The following is a 17,234-nucleotide window of genomic DNA, read 5'->3' as shown; positions in this document are numbered from 1 at the left end:
TTTTAATCCTGTAACCCTGATATTAGTTTCCTTTGTCCCAAGGAGAGATCAGAGAGACAGGGGTTTCCCAGGAAAAGATATACAGTGGGGAAATTTTTTTTCTCATTACAGTTATTTCCAAAGCTGCAATTCACATAATCCACACATGAAAAGAAATCATGACATCCAAGTCCATAAATAATGATTATGTGGAATTCAGTACGATAACACAGGAAAAAAGTATGAACACACCATAGAAAGGCTGTATACTTTTGCAAGGAATTGCACCATACCACTTGAAATCTGTCAGTTATTATTACTTGAACTTCCAATTAGTGCAAACCAACATCAGCTGAGCTAGAGCAAATTGATGGTCTTATAAAAAAGGTTGTTTTTTCACCAAGCAGTTAAATACGACACACCTCATGATGGGTAAAGGCAAAGAGCTCTCTGAAGACATTTACAACCTGATTGTTGCTCAGCATCAGAATGGAACTGGTTACAGACTTATCTCAAAGCACCTGAATATTCCAGTCAGCACCATTAGGGCCATTATTCACAAGTGGAAGAAGCACCTCTTTACCATCAACAGGCCACGCACAGGAGCTCCTTGCAAGATTTCTGACCAGGGAGTCAGAAAGATAGTCAGAAGAGTACTCAACGAGCCAAGGACCACCCTGAAAGTGCTCCAGAAAGACTTGGAGGCAGCAGGTACAATTGTTACAGAGAAAACAATAGGCAATGCACTCCACTGCCATGGCCTCTATGGACGCTCAGCCCGCAAGACTCCATTCCTCAAGAAAAGGCATGTTGTTGTTGGTTTGCTAAATTCCAATGTCTGGTAGAAATTTTGTTTGAATTGCATCTTTGGAATTCAATGTGATGAGAAAAAAGTTGACACGTTCAATACTTATTTTCCCCACTGCCGCTTTTGGGAGATCTCCACTGAAGTAGAGTTCAGCAGACCATCTGGTGTATTGGCGAATACTAAGTGCAGAAGTGGAGCAACAGATGCACCTTTTGTTGAAAGACAGTCAGCAGATTCAGCAGTTTGGGCAGCACAAGCACAACACGGTAGACCACGACGATCGTAAGAAAGGAACTGTTGTCCTGTTGTATGTGCTCGCACGAAGCGGAGTGTGACGTTAGTGTTTCCACTGAAAACGCTGGCTTACTGTTTACATGGCAACGGTGTCGGCAGCGATATAGTGGAATCATCCAGATGAGAAAAATATTGCCATGCAATGGAAGGCAACACCATGTATAAAGACTGAGAACATGAACGGGCCAAAGAAGGATCCCTGAGGTACACCAATGATATCTTTTTTTACTTTAAGTATGAAGCTTCTTTCAATTGTGAACAACATTTACCCAGCATAGGTAGAGGTAGAACAAGCAACCTTTCCTGGGTCTGTTGGTGTCCTTAATCATTGTCAAGGTACTTTACTAACCTTAACCTGCTCTGTCCTGTTTTCCACACACAGGCTAGCCTCCTCATTGCCAAGTAGTTTAGCATTTTCTGTTCATTCAAGGTTGCAGTAAGCTAGTGAAAATCCCCTTTCTTCCTCTTCCCTCATCCTAACAATCACGTTATCACGTGTGTTGGTGTTAGGTAAGGAGACGGTGTAATAATCCGCTAAAAAAAATAATTTACTTTCTCACATTCTAAGTTGTTCTTATTGGGCTGAAAATGGTTTATTTGGGTAGGAAAGCACTGAAGGTCACAGTGACAGAGATTGTATGGTTATAGTGCAACTTATAACCTTCAGGGGTTTACATCTCTGAAACATTACAACATTTTTTTCTGGTTTTGAAAAAAAAAAAAAAAACTTGTTGCAGCTATTTCTTCAAAAAGACAGTATGCATCACTCTGCTTCAACCCATTTCCTAGCATGAGTCACCAGTGAAGATATAAAAGCTTCTGCCACTCATATCCCATGCGAGTCATTCCAGTCTGGCTTCAGTAACGCAGCATATGCTCCTTGTCCACTCGGCTCATGCCAGCCTGTGCCAGTGGACGGTGCACCGAGGCGCAGAGACCATGCGAGGAGCCTAAAAAGCCACCACAGCATGACGTCTGTGCTCATTACAGCTGCTGAATGGCATCTCAGAGTGAAAGAGGCATGACTTCCTTCTTCCATTTCACCCAGCGAGGTTTCATTAAGTGTCACGCTTGCCTCCCAGAAAAGATGACAGGGGATGAAGACAGTGCCAGAGGTCTGGGGCAACAAGGAATCTTTGAAGCTCGGCTGAATCCAGACCTTTGACTCCTTTGCCATCCACCTCTATTTTTCTTTTAATAAATCCTTGGGCATTGATATCCAGCATGGCATGAAAATCAGCTTCACAAGTCTCACGGAGGAATCACGAAAGAGGAAATTTTAAAAAAAGAAGAGCCCCAGGTTTTCGATGTATGAAATTATCTTTTGAGGGTATTAAAGGGTTTCCTTTTAAGTTTTAAGCCACTGAGACAAAAGAAGGAATCCAGCTTTGCAATGACGAAGCTCATCATGAAATCTTTATCCTACTTTCCAAAAATGAAAAGTACACTCAGACTATATCAAAAGGGTTTTTCCCATTTACCCACTGTGGCCTATAAATTATGAATGCAGGCCAGTTCCCAGGAAATTAATGGAGGAGTTACAAGGTCAGAAGCGGCAACTGTTAGACACTAGAGCCTGATTTATTCTCCATTTTTCACAGCGGTTTAAACCACATGCTCCCAATCCTGAAATGACTTTAGCCTCAACATTAAACAGCAGTGTTTCATATGAGACAGTATGTTTGCATAGAGATACAGACCTGATTAAAATCTTAAGACCAGTTGAAAAATTGGTAGAACATGCATTTTGCACTTTCGGACCTTAATGAGGTTTGAAGTAGAGCAACAATATGCAAAAGCAAGAAGGAGGAGTGCGACAAAAAACATTTGGAACTTGTTATTACAAAAAAAAGTTTAAGACCACAGGCTATTAAAGCCAAAATCTGCTCAAAATTTTCATTTTCTGTCAGGCTTCACACGGTCATGCCCTCCTGATGGCTAAAGCTAAGAAGCTGTGTCTTCTTGAATGCGGTCTGACTCTTTTGCAGTGTTTCATTGCTGCTGAGGTTGGACGCAGTAAGACAGTCATTCTACATTTTTTTGAAAGATCCTGAACATTATGGAACAAAAAAAGTCAAGTGGTAGACCAAAAAAAATTACACCTGCACTGAGCCGCAGGATCCGATTGGCTGTCCGTCAAGACACAGGGTGGTCCTCGACCCAAATTAAGGCCCTTACTGGTGCCGACTGCAGCGCAATAACCACCAGACGGCATCAACATCTGGAAAGGGGTTTCAAAAACAAAAAAAGAATTCAAAGACCTAGTCTCCTTCAACGCCACAAAACTGCCCGTACAGACTTTGCCAGGGAGCATCAATCATGGAACAAACCTTGACGGTTCAGATGGCTTCAACGTTACTGGCATGACGAGGAGATCCCAACTGAGATGTTTTCTACCCGGCACAGTGGAGGGGGTCCATCATGATCTGGGGCTTTTTCATTCAGTGAACACTGGAGCTTCTGGTGGTGCAGGGTGGTCAAATGGCAGCTGGTTACGTGCAGATGTTGCAGCAGGCATCCGTCATGACTGAGGGCCCTGGTCTGTGTGGGAACAGCTGGTTTTTCAACAGGACAGCACTGCAGGTCACAATGCTGGCTTGATGAAGGACTTCTTCAGGGAGAATAACTTCACTCTTTGGGACCACCCCACATGTTCCCCTGATTTAAATCCAATAGAATGGAATAGAATAGAATAGAACTTTATTGTCATGTAACAAGTACAACAAAATTGAAGTCACAGCAGCAATCAAGAAAACAAAAGTAAGAAAGTGTATAGAAAGTGCAAAAAGGTCCATAAGAACATAGATGCTGACAGCTCGTCCATCATTCTCCAGTTCAGCCAGCCTCCACCTCCACAGGGTCCAGGACTGAGCTTCTTCAGCAGTCTGTTCAGTCTCTGTCTCCTGGATCCTGTCTGTTCACAGCAGGTGAAGCTCTTCCAATGTGGCGTTGGTGTCTGGTGTTAGCTCTGCTAGCCATGTCTGTGAATAGCATGATGCTACTCTGCCTTCTGGTGTTCCCTCTGTTGCTGGGTTAGCACAGCTAGCTCTTCCATCTTATTGAAGATAGATCTTACGTTCCCAATAATGATGGATGCAAGGACAGGTCGATGTCATCACTTCTTAGCTCATAACTGAGAACCAGCACATTGTCCTCACCTCCTTCTCCCTACCTTGTAGGAAGACATCAGGCCTTGCACCAGTTAGCATTGATATGCTACAGGCTGCTAACAGCTGATTTCACATGTAAACAATGCAGCCGTGGATACATGTAGGCTCTCCAGACAAACACAGGAGAAAAAGTAGTAAAAATATCACTGAAGACACAAAAAGTTTGGTGTCCATGACCAACAAATGAGCCACACAAAGTAATGATCTACTCTAAATGCAAAGATTACAAAAAAGGGACAAAAAGAATTACAAGAAACTGACAAAGAAGAGAGCGCTGCTGCAAAAGTCAGCCATTGCTAACAGGGCAGCGCCGAGCAACAATAGAGATAGAGAACATTGGGGATGGATGGCAAGGATAGTTTATAAAAATGTCCATCAGTTCCAGACAGTTGATGCCCTTCATAAAGCCATCTTCACCACTTGGAGCAATGTTCCCAAAAGCTTCCTGGAAACACTTGCATGCCCAAACAGATTTTTGAAGTGATTAACAAGAACGGTGGAGCTACTCATTACTGAGTCCTACTGAGAAAAACTTTTGTTCTGGTTTGGAGAGTTTTTTGTATTTTTTTGATCGATGGTCTTAAACTTTTGTTTAGCTGATAAACAGCCTATTTCAGTCTACTTGTTGTTTTTAATCAATTACTTTTTCAAGATTCTTTTTGTCACACTCCACTTTCTTGCTTTTGCATATTGTAGCTCTACTTAAAACCTCATTAAGATCCAAATGCGCAATTTTTCAACTGGTCTTAAGATTTTGATCAGGTCTGTATAACAGCTTTAGTATGTAGAAAAATGTGAAAACGTAACTTTCAAAACCAGAATCATCTCTTTTTTTTTACTTTTCTTTCATAAAAGCTGAACAAAAGCACATTAAGTAATTATGTTTCATAGAAGAAAACACGATCCCCTTCCTGTCAGTGTTTTGACTCCTCAGACATTAGAACAAACATCCAACAGCACCACTTATTTTTAACAAGCCTAAAATTGGCTGTTTGATCTATTTCTTCAACATCATTTCACATTCTTTGCTTTCATTTTCCTTCTGTTGTTTGGCTGTAATAAGCAGCAGTGGGAACCCTGTTTGTAAATGCTTGTCGCTTGGCTTCGGTTGGCACACCGTGTGGGTGTTCAACCTGAGAGATTTTGTTGTAAAGCCATGAACGCCCCTGTAGACCGACTAGTTCTTTTTATGTGTGTGTGCTTCATTTGCTTTAGTCAGCTTTTGTCCTGTACTGTTACCCCGCGTTTGTTTCATCTCTTCAAAGAAAAACTAAAAACTCTGTGCTCTTTTCCGCTGAGAAATGGCAGCAAATTTCCTCTTGTCTTCTCTTCAAAGCTTCTTATCCCACCGCTGCTCCTGAGATTATAGCTAGATCTGAAGTTTCAACAGTCTTAGCAGCTTTTTTTTTCACTATATATCCACGGCTGGGGTGTAATCTTCCCCCACAGATGTCCAGGTGTGGAGACTGAGGAGATTGACTTTGCTTTGTGTATTCAGTCAGCTGAAAGATGTCAGCACACTCTTCCCTTTGTGGAGCCATGACCCTTGTGTCACTTTTGTGGTCTCTCTTTGACTTGGAGTGACATCAGATGATGAAATTAGAGTAACAAACAAAAATGGATGCATATATAGAATGTTCCTGCTCCATCCTCTGTCCTGTCTCTCCAAATAAAAACACAAAAAGCCACAGAATACAATAAAAAGTCAAACATTCTGTTTTTCTGGACGCTGTTTTGGACTTATGGGTGAACCAAGTACCCTAAGAACTGACGCTATGGTTCTTCAAGCGTACAGCTAGAGTTCTGTTACAGAAACATGTCATCCACTTCTGTCTCCCAGTTCCTTAACCTGCCTATTCTCCTGTCCTCTCAACAACGGCACAAAAAGGCCCAGAAGTAAACAAAAGGATCGAGGAAAAGTGAGTTGTACTGACTTGTTGTGTCTGCTGGCTTTGGTAAAAATTAATCTACAGAGAGCAAAAGCAGTCAGGACATTAACATCCATAATGAAATGTCAGCCAGGTATTATGCATATAAAAGGTCATGACTGGTGTACCTCAGGGAACTAAACTTGGACCATTAATGTTCGTCATCTTTATTAATGATACTGTTTTTAATTTTTCTTTCTTAACAGAAATCTGCAAACAAGTGGTGCGCACAGACATTTTTAAGGTCAGGGGTGAAAAGAAAAACAGAGGAGGGCACATTAGTGTGTGTTTTGGTTGCAAGCATAGACTGTATAACTAATGGACATAGTCTCCTCAACATCACCTCTCTGATTCTGAATTTTTGAATTGAAGGATTTTTGAAGCAGATCGGCTATTGTGGCCATATTGGTAGTGGCAAGGGCTTCAAGTACAGCTATAGGGTGCCTATCAGTGACATGACCTGAGCTGTGTCACTGATTGGGCAACTCATGATCTTAATATCCTCTGAACTGCCAAGTTAGAGAAAATGTTTACTCCTTGTACAGTGTGTGCTGATGTGCAAAATTAGCAGTTCAGACAGGAGACCTTTTTTTATTTTTTATTTTTTGTTTATCTATTTTCATTAATTAATTAATTAATTTTTTTATTTTATTTGTTTAACCAGGCTGATTACAGGTTAATTAACCCCCCCAAAATAAAATAAAATAAAATAATAATAACAATAAATAATATTAATAATAAAAATATAATAATAATAATAATAATAATAATAATAATAATAATAATAATAATAATAATAATAAATAATAATAATAAATTACAAAAAACAAGTTAGGGTTAGGACTTTAAAGACTTTGTTTTATGAAAAACAAATCAGCTTTAAAATGTGTTTGAAAAACAAGCGTTTAAAAAAAATAATTCTTGTTGTGGTTCATTTAACTTCACAAATCTGTATTATAATGTCATTATTTTTTAAGAACTAAGGCAGAACAATCAGGGTCACCACCAGGTTCAAACTGCTCCAATAAGACGGGATGGAACCTCTGTAAAGCCTGCTGTCTACAGTGAAGCTGAGACTCACCAGAAACAGATGAAGGGATATAATGAGGAAAAAATGTCAGTTTTTATTTTGCAGACATCTCTCTAGGGACTTAAAAGAATGTAGCCCACATAAAAGAAGAGTCTTTCCAAGAAATTGTTTATAGGCAAACCACTGGCTTCTGAAGGCAGAAAGTATGGCCGACTTTCCCAGAGGCATACATCATCTATAGACAATAGCCACAGGGTTCTGAGATTGGAGGGAGGTAAATCTGATCCAGTTTGTTTGAGCATCTCCAGGTAAGCTAGCCGAGTACACAATTTAAAGCCACATAACAGCCCCCACATCCATCTTCCAAAACAAGCTCATATTTCCTCCCTTTGTGGCCTCTCGCTTCTCCCCTGATTGCTCTGGTTGACAAAATAAAAGATTGTCTTTGCAACAGGCTAAGCTGTTTCAGATGTGTTATTGCTAGCACTGCAGTCTGGGTGGAAAGAAAATGAAGAATGGAGGATTGGTTCTTGTTAAACTGTGAGTTAAAAATCCCCAGTGCCTGCAGCTCAGACACATAGCAGAAAAGTTCATCTGAGGTACGTTGGGAGCCCTGATTACATCTGAGATGATGTTAAACAGAGTCGGCATGTTAGGGAGCGTGAAATCATTTTCATAACAATGTTTTCGATGATGAGAGCATCAACAAGGCAAAACATGACACTTTCTTTAAGCAGATGCAGCAGTTATGCTAAATTATAATTTAATGACTGGAACTTTGGGGGAACTGGAACGCAGCGAAGAGCTTCACTTTTTGATGCCGTTTGTTTTAAGGAGAAAAAGAAACAAAGCAAATATTTTAAAACAAAGTGCAAGAGGAGAAAAATGCAACACTGGAACAGAGACTAGAAAATAAACTGTCCTTAAGGGATTAGTTTTAGGTGTGAAGAAACAGGTCAGAAATATCACAACTGAACCTAGATGGTAGATACACAGTGAAGCATTTGTTTTATCACACTCTTAAGAAGAGTTTAGCGTTTGCTGTTGGAGCTGTGATGTAAAGAGGTTGCAAAGCTGTAAAAAAACAGCTGGTGTTTAGAGAAACAAGAAGAGGAACAGACTTTAAAAGCAACTCACTGGAAAAATGTAAAAGGTACTCACTCTGAACACAGAAAAACTCAGAGACAACTCCAAGAGCTCAGCTCTTTCTGAGCCCAATCCATTCAATCTTTATGTTATTTTTGGGGTCTTTTTTGCTTTTTATTGAATTATTTCATACATCAAAGTAGGCACAAACCAATACATGAAAAGGGTACCACGGCTAAGCTTCCCTAGCTTATGGCAGGGGGCTCAACATAAAACAAATAATGACAGGTAAAGCACAACAAACAACACAATAGTCCCTAAACACTTAACACTTAGTCCAGTATTAATTCAGTGGCATAAAGTTATAGAACTAGACATTAAAAAAGGGTTGTGGCCGGGAATCAAACCAGCTATCACTGCCATAAAGACATTCCTGTAACATATTTTTGTCTAAATCTGGCCCACCAGATCTTCCCTCCAGCCCCAAGAAGAAAACTGAAAAATACCCTAGTGAGGAGGAAAAAGTTTGTGATTTTATTCTATTTATTTATTTTAAATCAAATGAAACAAACGTTCCCTGAAAAGTATCTTGTGCCACAGCCTGCCTTCAATCAAAAATAACCACAAACTGGTTGCACGAAAGAACGCACTTGTCGCCCTCTCTTGTTCAGTTGAAGTTGGGGAGTATTGAAGTTTCAAAGAAAGAAAAAAACGTTTTTCTGACTGTTCAGGATGTGACCCCTTGAAGCTCTGCGTCATAACGCCTCAAAGTATATTCTTTAACTGCAGCAGCAGTTGGTTTCAAACAAGGCACTCAGGTTCAGCATTTCTGAAAGATGTCACTATAAATACAGACTCATCAGTCATCATCAAAGCTGAGCTTTTCTGAATAAACTTTCCACTTAAAGCTTTTTGAGAGTGACATTTTCTAAGCTTTTGATGTAATCAGAAAGCTTTTCTCCTGCCTGTGTTCTCTACAATTTACGACTCTGCTTTGACGGTGATGGACAGCTTGACAGACTCACAAATATGAAATCTAGACTACTGCAATAATAATTATATTCTTTTTTTATTATTATTTTATTTATTTATTTATTTATTTATTTATTTATTTTTTGGGGGGGGGGTAAATCTGTTTTTTTTTCCTCTGTGTGTGTGTGATTTTTTTTTTTTTAAGTCCTTAAGATTTAAAGGTAGAGTCTGCAAGATTTTCCTAAAAAGTAAAATATCAACTTTTACGGAAATAATCCCCCTCAATCGTCACTTCTGGGCCTCTATATGTATGTGTCAGTGTCTGTGTCAGCCTTGTACCCTCTCCTCACATTGTATCTTGATGTTTTGGTTGTGTTGGAACGTTTCTGGGTGTAGAGTAAGCGTGGTTATGTCAATCAATCAAAGCGCGCCCAGTGTGCAAGTGACACGTGAGTTGATTAGCGAGTGGAAGAAGCTATCTCGAGCGGCTACGATGTAGCATGGAGCAAGAATAACACAACCAAAGTGGAATGAAATGCAAAACGGATAAAGCTTTTTAATAAACAAGGATAAAGCTTGGCTCAACTTTCACTCACCAAAGAGCAACATAAGTTAGATTTCTACTGAGCAGTTATGTGTCAAATAACGCAGTGATTAGCTTGTGCTAACATGCAAAGTTAGGTGCATGGCTCCTGAGTCTCTTCCACGTAGAAGCAGTGCTGCAGGTGGTTGCTCCACTGGCAAATGTATCCACATAGTCATGGTTGGAGGCTGTGGGTGTGCGCTGCCACTGGCACTGAGCCAAAGGGGAGGAGTTTGAATTTGTGTTTACCAACAAGTGAGGGAAATTCCTGCAGACTCTACGTTTAAGATTTTAGCTCAAAGTTCTATCAAAAATACTACTTTGTTTTTTTATTTTTCCAAAGTAGAAAATATATAGCAATACAATTTTTTGTTGTCACCCCCATGCATCAGTCGGTGCCCCAGTTTGGCCACCCTTGGACATGCCCCTGGTACAGTAATGTTGATAACCAGCCTCAAAACCTTCAATGAAACAGTAACGCTCCTGTCGATAACACGCTGTTTTCAAATTAAAAAATGAACACAGACATATTAGAGCAGATGTGGTAGAGCTTAAATCACAGAAAAAAGGCACCAACACTCAACACTGAATTTATTTCTTCAAACCAGGTTTTAAATAATGCCTTTAAATAATGGTTAGCTATGAGTTTGCAAATTACCTCTGTTGTTTGTTGCAAAAAAAAAGGATATCCTTGAAAATGCTGCATAAACAAGATTCTTTTCGCCTGAGCAGCATTAAACAGCCTGTTTGCTAATAGATGTCAGTGTTAAATTACTCTAATATATTACATTACAAAGGAAACCAAGCAGTGTGTGTTTCTGTGTGAGTCACTCTGGGAGAAAAAACTTTGTGAGAGCACAACAAAGTAGTTTAATTATTGACCAGATGTGCAGAAGTTAAGCCGTTGAGATAGATCTGAACCATCCATCCACAGCTCAATAAAGCATTCTCTTCAAATCCTCCTCACTTATTTATGGCGTTAATACAGTTTTTGATGTCCTCCTGAAGGAATAAAGGTTCTGCTTTCCACAGGAATCAAAGTGAAAGTGTGTAATTAAAATTCTGCTCATTATCATCATCATCATCAGTCACACTTTCTCTGACAGCTGTGTTCCTGTGTGGAGCATGTTTTTTTTTTCTCTCTGTTCCACATTTTAATAATGAATCTGTAGTTGTGCAGCTCCAGCTCTGTTGAGTATTCACGATGTAGGCACAGATGAACCCCAGGGTGCTGTATTTGGACTGAAATCACATCCCTGTGGGCATGCTGGGTACAGTGTCACTTCGAGTTCCCTTTTTCCTTTCTCAACTTCTGGTCCCTCCTCCTCCCCCTCCCTGTAGTAAAAGAATGGTATATTCCATTTTTGGATGTTACTTCTGTTTTAACTAAGTGGAAACCTCAAGTTTTGAAAGGTGAGGACAAAGCTAAGGTGTGAATGGCAGCAGTTCTTTAGGTGTCCACTAGAGGCTGTCTCCCAAGCCCAGAAATCACCATTAACACCCCTGTTAAAAATCAAATAGACTTCATATAATTAAATAATTAACATGACAGTTTTACAGCTGTATTAAAGATGTTTTAAACCTGGTGTTAGAAAGATTTGGATCTGACCTGGTCATTTTTTTAGTTTAGCAGTTTTTGGAAGTTATCCATCCTTAAGGTAGAAGAGCATAGACTGTATATAGAGTGGACAGTGTGGCTCCGCCATTTACCATTGTACGGTTTTGAAGCCATAATTCCCCCGGGCGAAGCCACTGAAGCAGTTGAGTAGCCAGAGTCTGTGCAGTAGAGACGATGAGGGATTTTGGGGAATCTGATTGGAGCTGGGTGACAAAAATAATAATTTTTTTTTTCTTTCGAGAGTCTAATCATTTCTTGACTCTACCTCCCGACATATTCTACAATCCCTGAAAAAATACACAAGAACGGCAGTGGTCGATCATCATTAAATGTGACGTAAAACCTTGTTTTTAACCTTGTATAACTAATGAAAACAGAACTGTCAGAAAAAAAAGGACTTGAATACAAGACAGCCAAATGATATCTTCAAATCACCACGACAATCAGACGTGAGAAACATTTCTATGAGGTGTATTAATTTTTTAAAGTTTGACCACAGCCCATCTGGAATGACTGGAAAGCCGGATTTTTTAACCTATACTGCAGCCAGCCACCAGGGGGAGCAGTTTTTGTGGAGACCTCACTTTGAGCTGAGCAAGCGGATGTCCATTTTTTTTACAGTCTATGTAGTAGAGTAATTGTGCTGACTTGCATATTCAGGGGCGTGGCTGAGTTGATCAGCAGGCAGGTTTCTCAGGGATCAAACGCCAGCCTAAGCTCCACCTCCTTGCTTGTTTCTGGGCTACTAAAGTTAAGTTGAATAAACCATTTCCAAAATGGCAACTAAAATCCCTCTCAAGAAGCTAATTGGTGACTTCTCCAAAAAACCTCACCTTTTTTTAATCTAGATCTAAATGAGCTTTTCAACCGCAGGAATTTCCCCAGGAACTGAAGACTTTTTGAAAGAATTGTGTCCTTTTTCAACTGCAGGAACTTCCAGAACCCCTCTTGGTTAGGGCATAACCAAAACATCTGAATTAGTGTTGCTTCCTCTGTCTTACATATGTCACAAGTGGAATTAATTTGGGGATACATTTTTGCTAGTCTGTAAGGTCCGTGACATCTTTGACATCCAACGGAAAATTCTGTGCCGTGCAACTGAGAATTTTTTTAACTTCTGCGCAGAGACACACAGACGAACCAGAGCTCCTAGTGCTTGAAGTACAAAAAAGGTGTTTTTGATAACTGTGTGAAGAATGGTTCCTGGCGTGAAATTGCGGCCAAGCTCAGAAAAGAGGAATTGGAAAAAAAAAATGTTGTAAACTGTGTAAACAACTTCTTCTACTCTAGTTTAGTATGGTGGTAGATGTGCATTTGAGATACACTGCCCCCTGCAGTTTGGGAACGGACGTTGCGCAGAGTTTTAAAAAGAATACAAGCCACATGCGTTTTCTATTGCTAATTCCATTCGTCTTATTTCCATGTGTCACATTCATGCAGAAAGCATAACACAGCCTTTACAGTAGCTGAATACTCTTACTGCCCTCTACTGATCTAGTAGTGTATTGCAATTACTTTTTTTCCCTTTATACATCCTGTTCCTGTGAATGTTTTACCAGGCACTAAAAGGTCCTGGACCATCTGGTTGGTAAACACGCTAAGGTCTCAACACTGTGTTCTTGTTGGCAGGTACCACTCGGCAGCCCAGAGAGGGGGAAGTTCCTGGAGTGGACTATAATTTCATCAGTGTTGCAGAGTTTCGTGAGCTGGATGAAAGTGGACTTCTGCTGGAGAGTGGAACCTACGATGGTACGTCTAAACGCATCACATCCCACACCTGCAGACTGAGATTTAGTCCACACTACCAGCCAATGAAAGCTTGAATGGATGTTGTTATTTCTGCTCTTAAAGGTTTCGCTGGTTCCACAAATTCAACTATCAAGAGGAAAATTATAGCTTCTTGGTATTTTAAATCTTTCTTAAGATTAAAGAGCGATGGAAAAGTGTTTAAATCAACCAGATCAGCAAGTTGCCTTTAACAGCATGGGATCAGTCATTGCCCTGTCAGCAGGGACTTCTTCAAACAAAGACAATCACTATTAAATTCTGTCGTTAACAAACTCAGCCAAATTTGTGTTGGGCCATCTGAAATTTAAAATGAGCCTCACATATGGGTTCAAATGAAGGGAAAATGAACATAAAGTTCCTCAGATGGGCTTTAAGCCACAAGAAAAAGCTCCAATGTTTCTTGGCATTGACTCTGTAAGTCTCTCAACTCTTGCAGAGAGGTGAAACACATTTTTCCAAAGGCGATCCCATCATTTGGTGTTTTGACGATAACGATGAAGAGTGCTTTCTGCACGTTACTCTAAAGTCTCCCATAGGTGATCACTCAGGTGGAGATATAGTGACTGCGAAGGCCAAAGCATGTCATTAAAAAGCTTTTTTCATATCTATTAAATTATTCACTGACCCCTCATGACCTGTGGAAGGATGCATTTTCATCTTGGAATAACAAATCATATGAGAGTAGAAATATTTCATCAAAGGACAAAGGTGATCCATCTGATTTTAATTTGCAGTGAGAGTTATTTCCAGGGGACATGTGGTCTCAAACTGTGCCAATAAAATGTCCACCACGTCATATCAGCAGCCATCTGATCCCCTCACTGAAGGGGTTGAGCATCGGGTGTTTCCTGCATTTTGAGGCCAGCTGAGTGTCTACTATCTTAAATTGAACAGGCGAATATGGAGGGAATTCCCTACATATGGATGTAGTGCTAAATGCACCATAAATTGCACATCAAACTGCTCCATCTCAAGGTTTTACTGACAGAGAATTTTGCTCTTATGGTATTCAAGTCCAGAAATACCCGTTTTGAGCTACTTTTGACCAGGGATAGATATTGATAAGATTCTGTCAATACCAATGCCATTATTGAATTTCTTATTGAATTTATTCCTGAATTTCCTGAATAATCAACAAGCCAACAAACCACTATTAATTGCTGCAACAGTATACTTCAATCTTAAACAACATTCAGTAGTAGTGCTTAAAAATCAAGAGCTGAGTCTTAGACCTTCTGACTCATTCTACCCCTGAGGGCAAAGAGGAGAAGGGTCAGATTAAGTGCTTTAGTGTTCCCTGAACAGTTGAGTCTTCAGACATCTCTTAAAATTTGAAAGGGACTCTGGGGATCGTATAGAGTTAGGTAATTCATTCCACCATTTGGGCACAACAGAGGTGGAGAGTCTGGCTAGTGATTTGGAGCTGTGCTGGGCTGGGAGCACCAGGCGTCTTTCACAAGAAAAGGATGGAGGACAAGGATGTGAAGTTTAAAAAAAAAAGATTACAAAGGGTATAGATCTGGATATCTCTGTATATAGTAAATAAAGATAAGTACAAAAAAAAAAAAAAAAAAAAGAATGTCACCTGACGTCGATGTATTGTTTTGTTAAACCCTATTGACTGACATCTAGTGTCTTGAAGTGATAATAGTAATAATTGAGCATTACACTAAACGGCAATGCTCACCAATACATGATGTGTGATAGAAGACATGCAGTTAATACATTTTATTCTCTATAAGTAACACTATTGAGGAATCAGGTTACCCAAGGTAAACAAAATGCAGAAAAATTGGAAGTGTCCACCTATCGTAACTTTGATGGCAACTTTTATTTTTAAATTTTTTAATTCATAATTTGACGTCATCTCCTTCTGACGGTGGAGGAGTGGAGCCTCCAAGAGAGTGAGCTGAGAGTGGAGGTCTGCAGCTGGACTGTGATGGAATTGTCAAGCATGAAGGCTAATCGAAGGCTAAATTTTGATGGGTCACTCCATTTCTAATCAACTCTTAACAGGAACTTGTAACCGATACCCCTCGCTACTTTTGACTGTTCTGTGCTGCGCAGAGCTGCACTGTGCGCTTTCATTGTGTTAAACTCTTTGAACATTTATGACAGACTTGACACATTTTGCAATTTACATCAAGCTCACTTCATGGAGGATGCTATTTGAGCTGTACAAATGTGTTACTTTTACGATCAGACAAACTGTTTGTGGAGCATTAGATCATTTGCATGTTCTTTTGAAAAATTTTCATATTTTTAGAGACTTAAAAACTTTCAGCACAGGTGTTGCTATGAACTAGACTTTAGTTTTTTTCTTATTATATTTTTATAAGAATGCATAATTTTATCATTCAAACATGTATTTTTCTTATTTTTGACTTTTATTTAGGTAGAGCAAAGTTCTCATACAGCTTAAAAGTTTTTTCAATCAAAAGTAGAAGTTCAGAAAAATCAATATTCTAATCGATGGTACTAGAAAGTTTTTTCTTGAACCAGTTCTTAATCCAATACTTGCTTCAAAAAGTACCTGAAACCTGCCCGCACACATACCACCTTTGAGTCCCACTCGCTCATGTTGTGATTATTTTGTTTTCCTCTCTTGGTTTTAGTTTTGGGATCTTTTGGTCTCTCCTGCACCCAGAGTTTGGATCTTGTGGTTCTGAATAAGGAAGAAAATATAAACATGTTCGTCCTTCAGTTGTGGTTGTTTTCTTGTTCGGACGACTCCTCACAAACAAAGTGGGAGAGATAAACATGAAGTAACGTGGATCCACAAATCACACTTATTTTGACAGTTTGAGGATCTTACATCCTGTGTCCACACCACTACAAGGTCACTTTAATGTTTTTTTTAATGTGGGTATTTATGATCTCACTGAAGGATCACTAAGAAAAATATGAGAGTTGTTGGTAGTGACTGAAACATGACCCCATGATGTGAATAATGAGGAAAAAACAGGAACGAGATGAAAAAGAAGAGTCTTCTGTCATGTTGTAGGAGTCTAACTTTTTAATGAGGATCTGCCAAAGAACGTGGAACAAACACAACAGATTCATTTTCAGCGTCAAGGAAAACCTCAGATTCAGGCGGTGCTGTGCATACATCTCACCACGGCCACCAAATAGTCTTACATAAATAAGCTTTATACACTCAGCTCGTTGAGATTACAGATGGATTTAGCTGTAGTTAAGCCTCTGATGTGATGTTCAAACCACACATCTACAATCCTACAACCCTGTGGATGCTCAGTTTTGCTGTGACATGAACAGACTTCACCAAAAAGGCGACTGATCGGGAATCCTTTGACAAGTTTAATCCTAGCGACAGACTCCTCAAAAAGACTTACGCCCAGTTGTTCAGAAGGTAAAATCTGAATGATCCTGAACTGATCCTGGTGAAGAAACTCAAGTTTGTGCAGTACAGGGTCAGGTAATCCAGCGTCTTAAAAGATAACTGGATTGAATCAACTTTTTCCAGGCACAGACTCAAAGAGATACCCTAATCCAGATTACCAGAGCTCTAAATGGGACTATACACTTTATGTTTTGTCCACAGGAGGCGCTAAAAGTTGAGAGAGGCAGGTTGTAAAGTCAGGCGTAGCCCTCAGAACATTAATGGGTCATAACCCCAGCCCCTGTCAGCTGATGGCTCATCTGTTGGGGCCTCAGGCTTTGGGATTCCACATAAGCACATGGAAGGGCAGGGAGTTCCCAAATTAATCAATCAAACTTTATTTATAAAGCCCTTTTCATGTAAAACAGTGGCAACACAAAGTGCTTGACAAAAGAAAAGAAAACAAACAAAAAAATAATAATCATAATCATAAGTGACCTGATAAACCCACAAGACAATTCAAGGTGCTTTACAGATTAAAAGAAAACAATTAAAAAGCAATTAAAAAGAAAATTAGAAATAACAAAATACAATAAAACAAAATAAAATTTAACAAAAAAAAGTTAAAATTGAGTTTA

At 39.6% G+C, this 17,234-nt stretch overlaps 1 protein-coding gene across 3 annotated transcripts in view; it reads left to right on the top strand.

The window, feature by feature from the left end:
• The window catches only part of magi3a (membrane associated guanylate kinase, WW and PDZ domain containing 3a), a 205,659-nt gene that overhangs the window by 119,841 nt on the left and 68,584 nt on the right, over window positions 1-17,234 (top strand). For all 3 annotated transcript variants that reach the window (XM_074681144.1, XM_074681145.1, XM_074681146.1), the window contains exon 3: window positions 13,098-13,217. In XM_074681144.1, the coding sequence (XP_074537245.1) occupies window positions 13,098-13,217 (120 nt within the window). The remainder of the gene's footprint in view (window positions 1-13,097; window positions 13,218-17,234) is intronic.

Source organism: Halichoeres trimaculatus, unplaced genomic scaffold, assembly GCF_033239565.1.
Source record: "Halichoeres trimaculatus isolate MK-OKI-2021-1 unplaced genomic scaffold, fHalTri1.1 fHalTri1_scaffold_11, whole genome shotgun sequence".
NCBI lineage: Eukaryota > Metazoa > Chordata > Actinopteri > Labriformes > Labridae > Halichoeres > Halichoeres trimaculatus.
The sequence above is the reverse complement of the archived record's forward strand: the minus strand, read 5'-3'. Positions and strand labels throughout refer to the sequence as shown.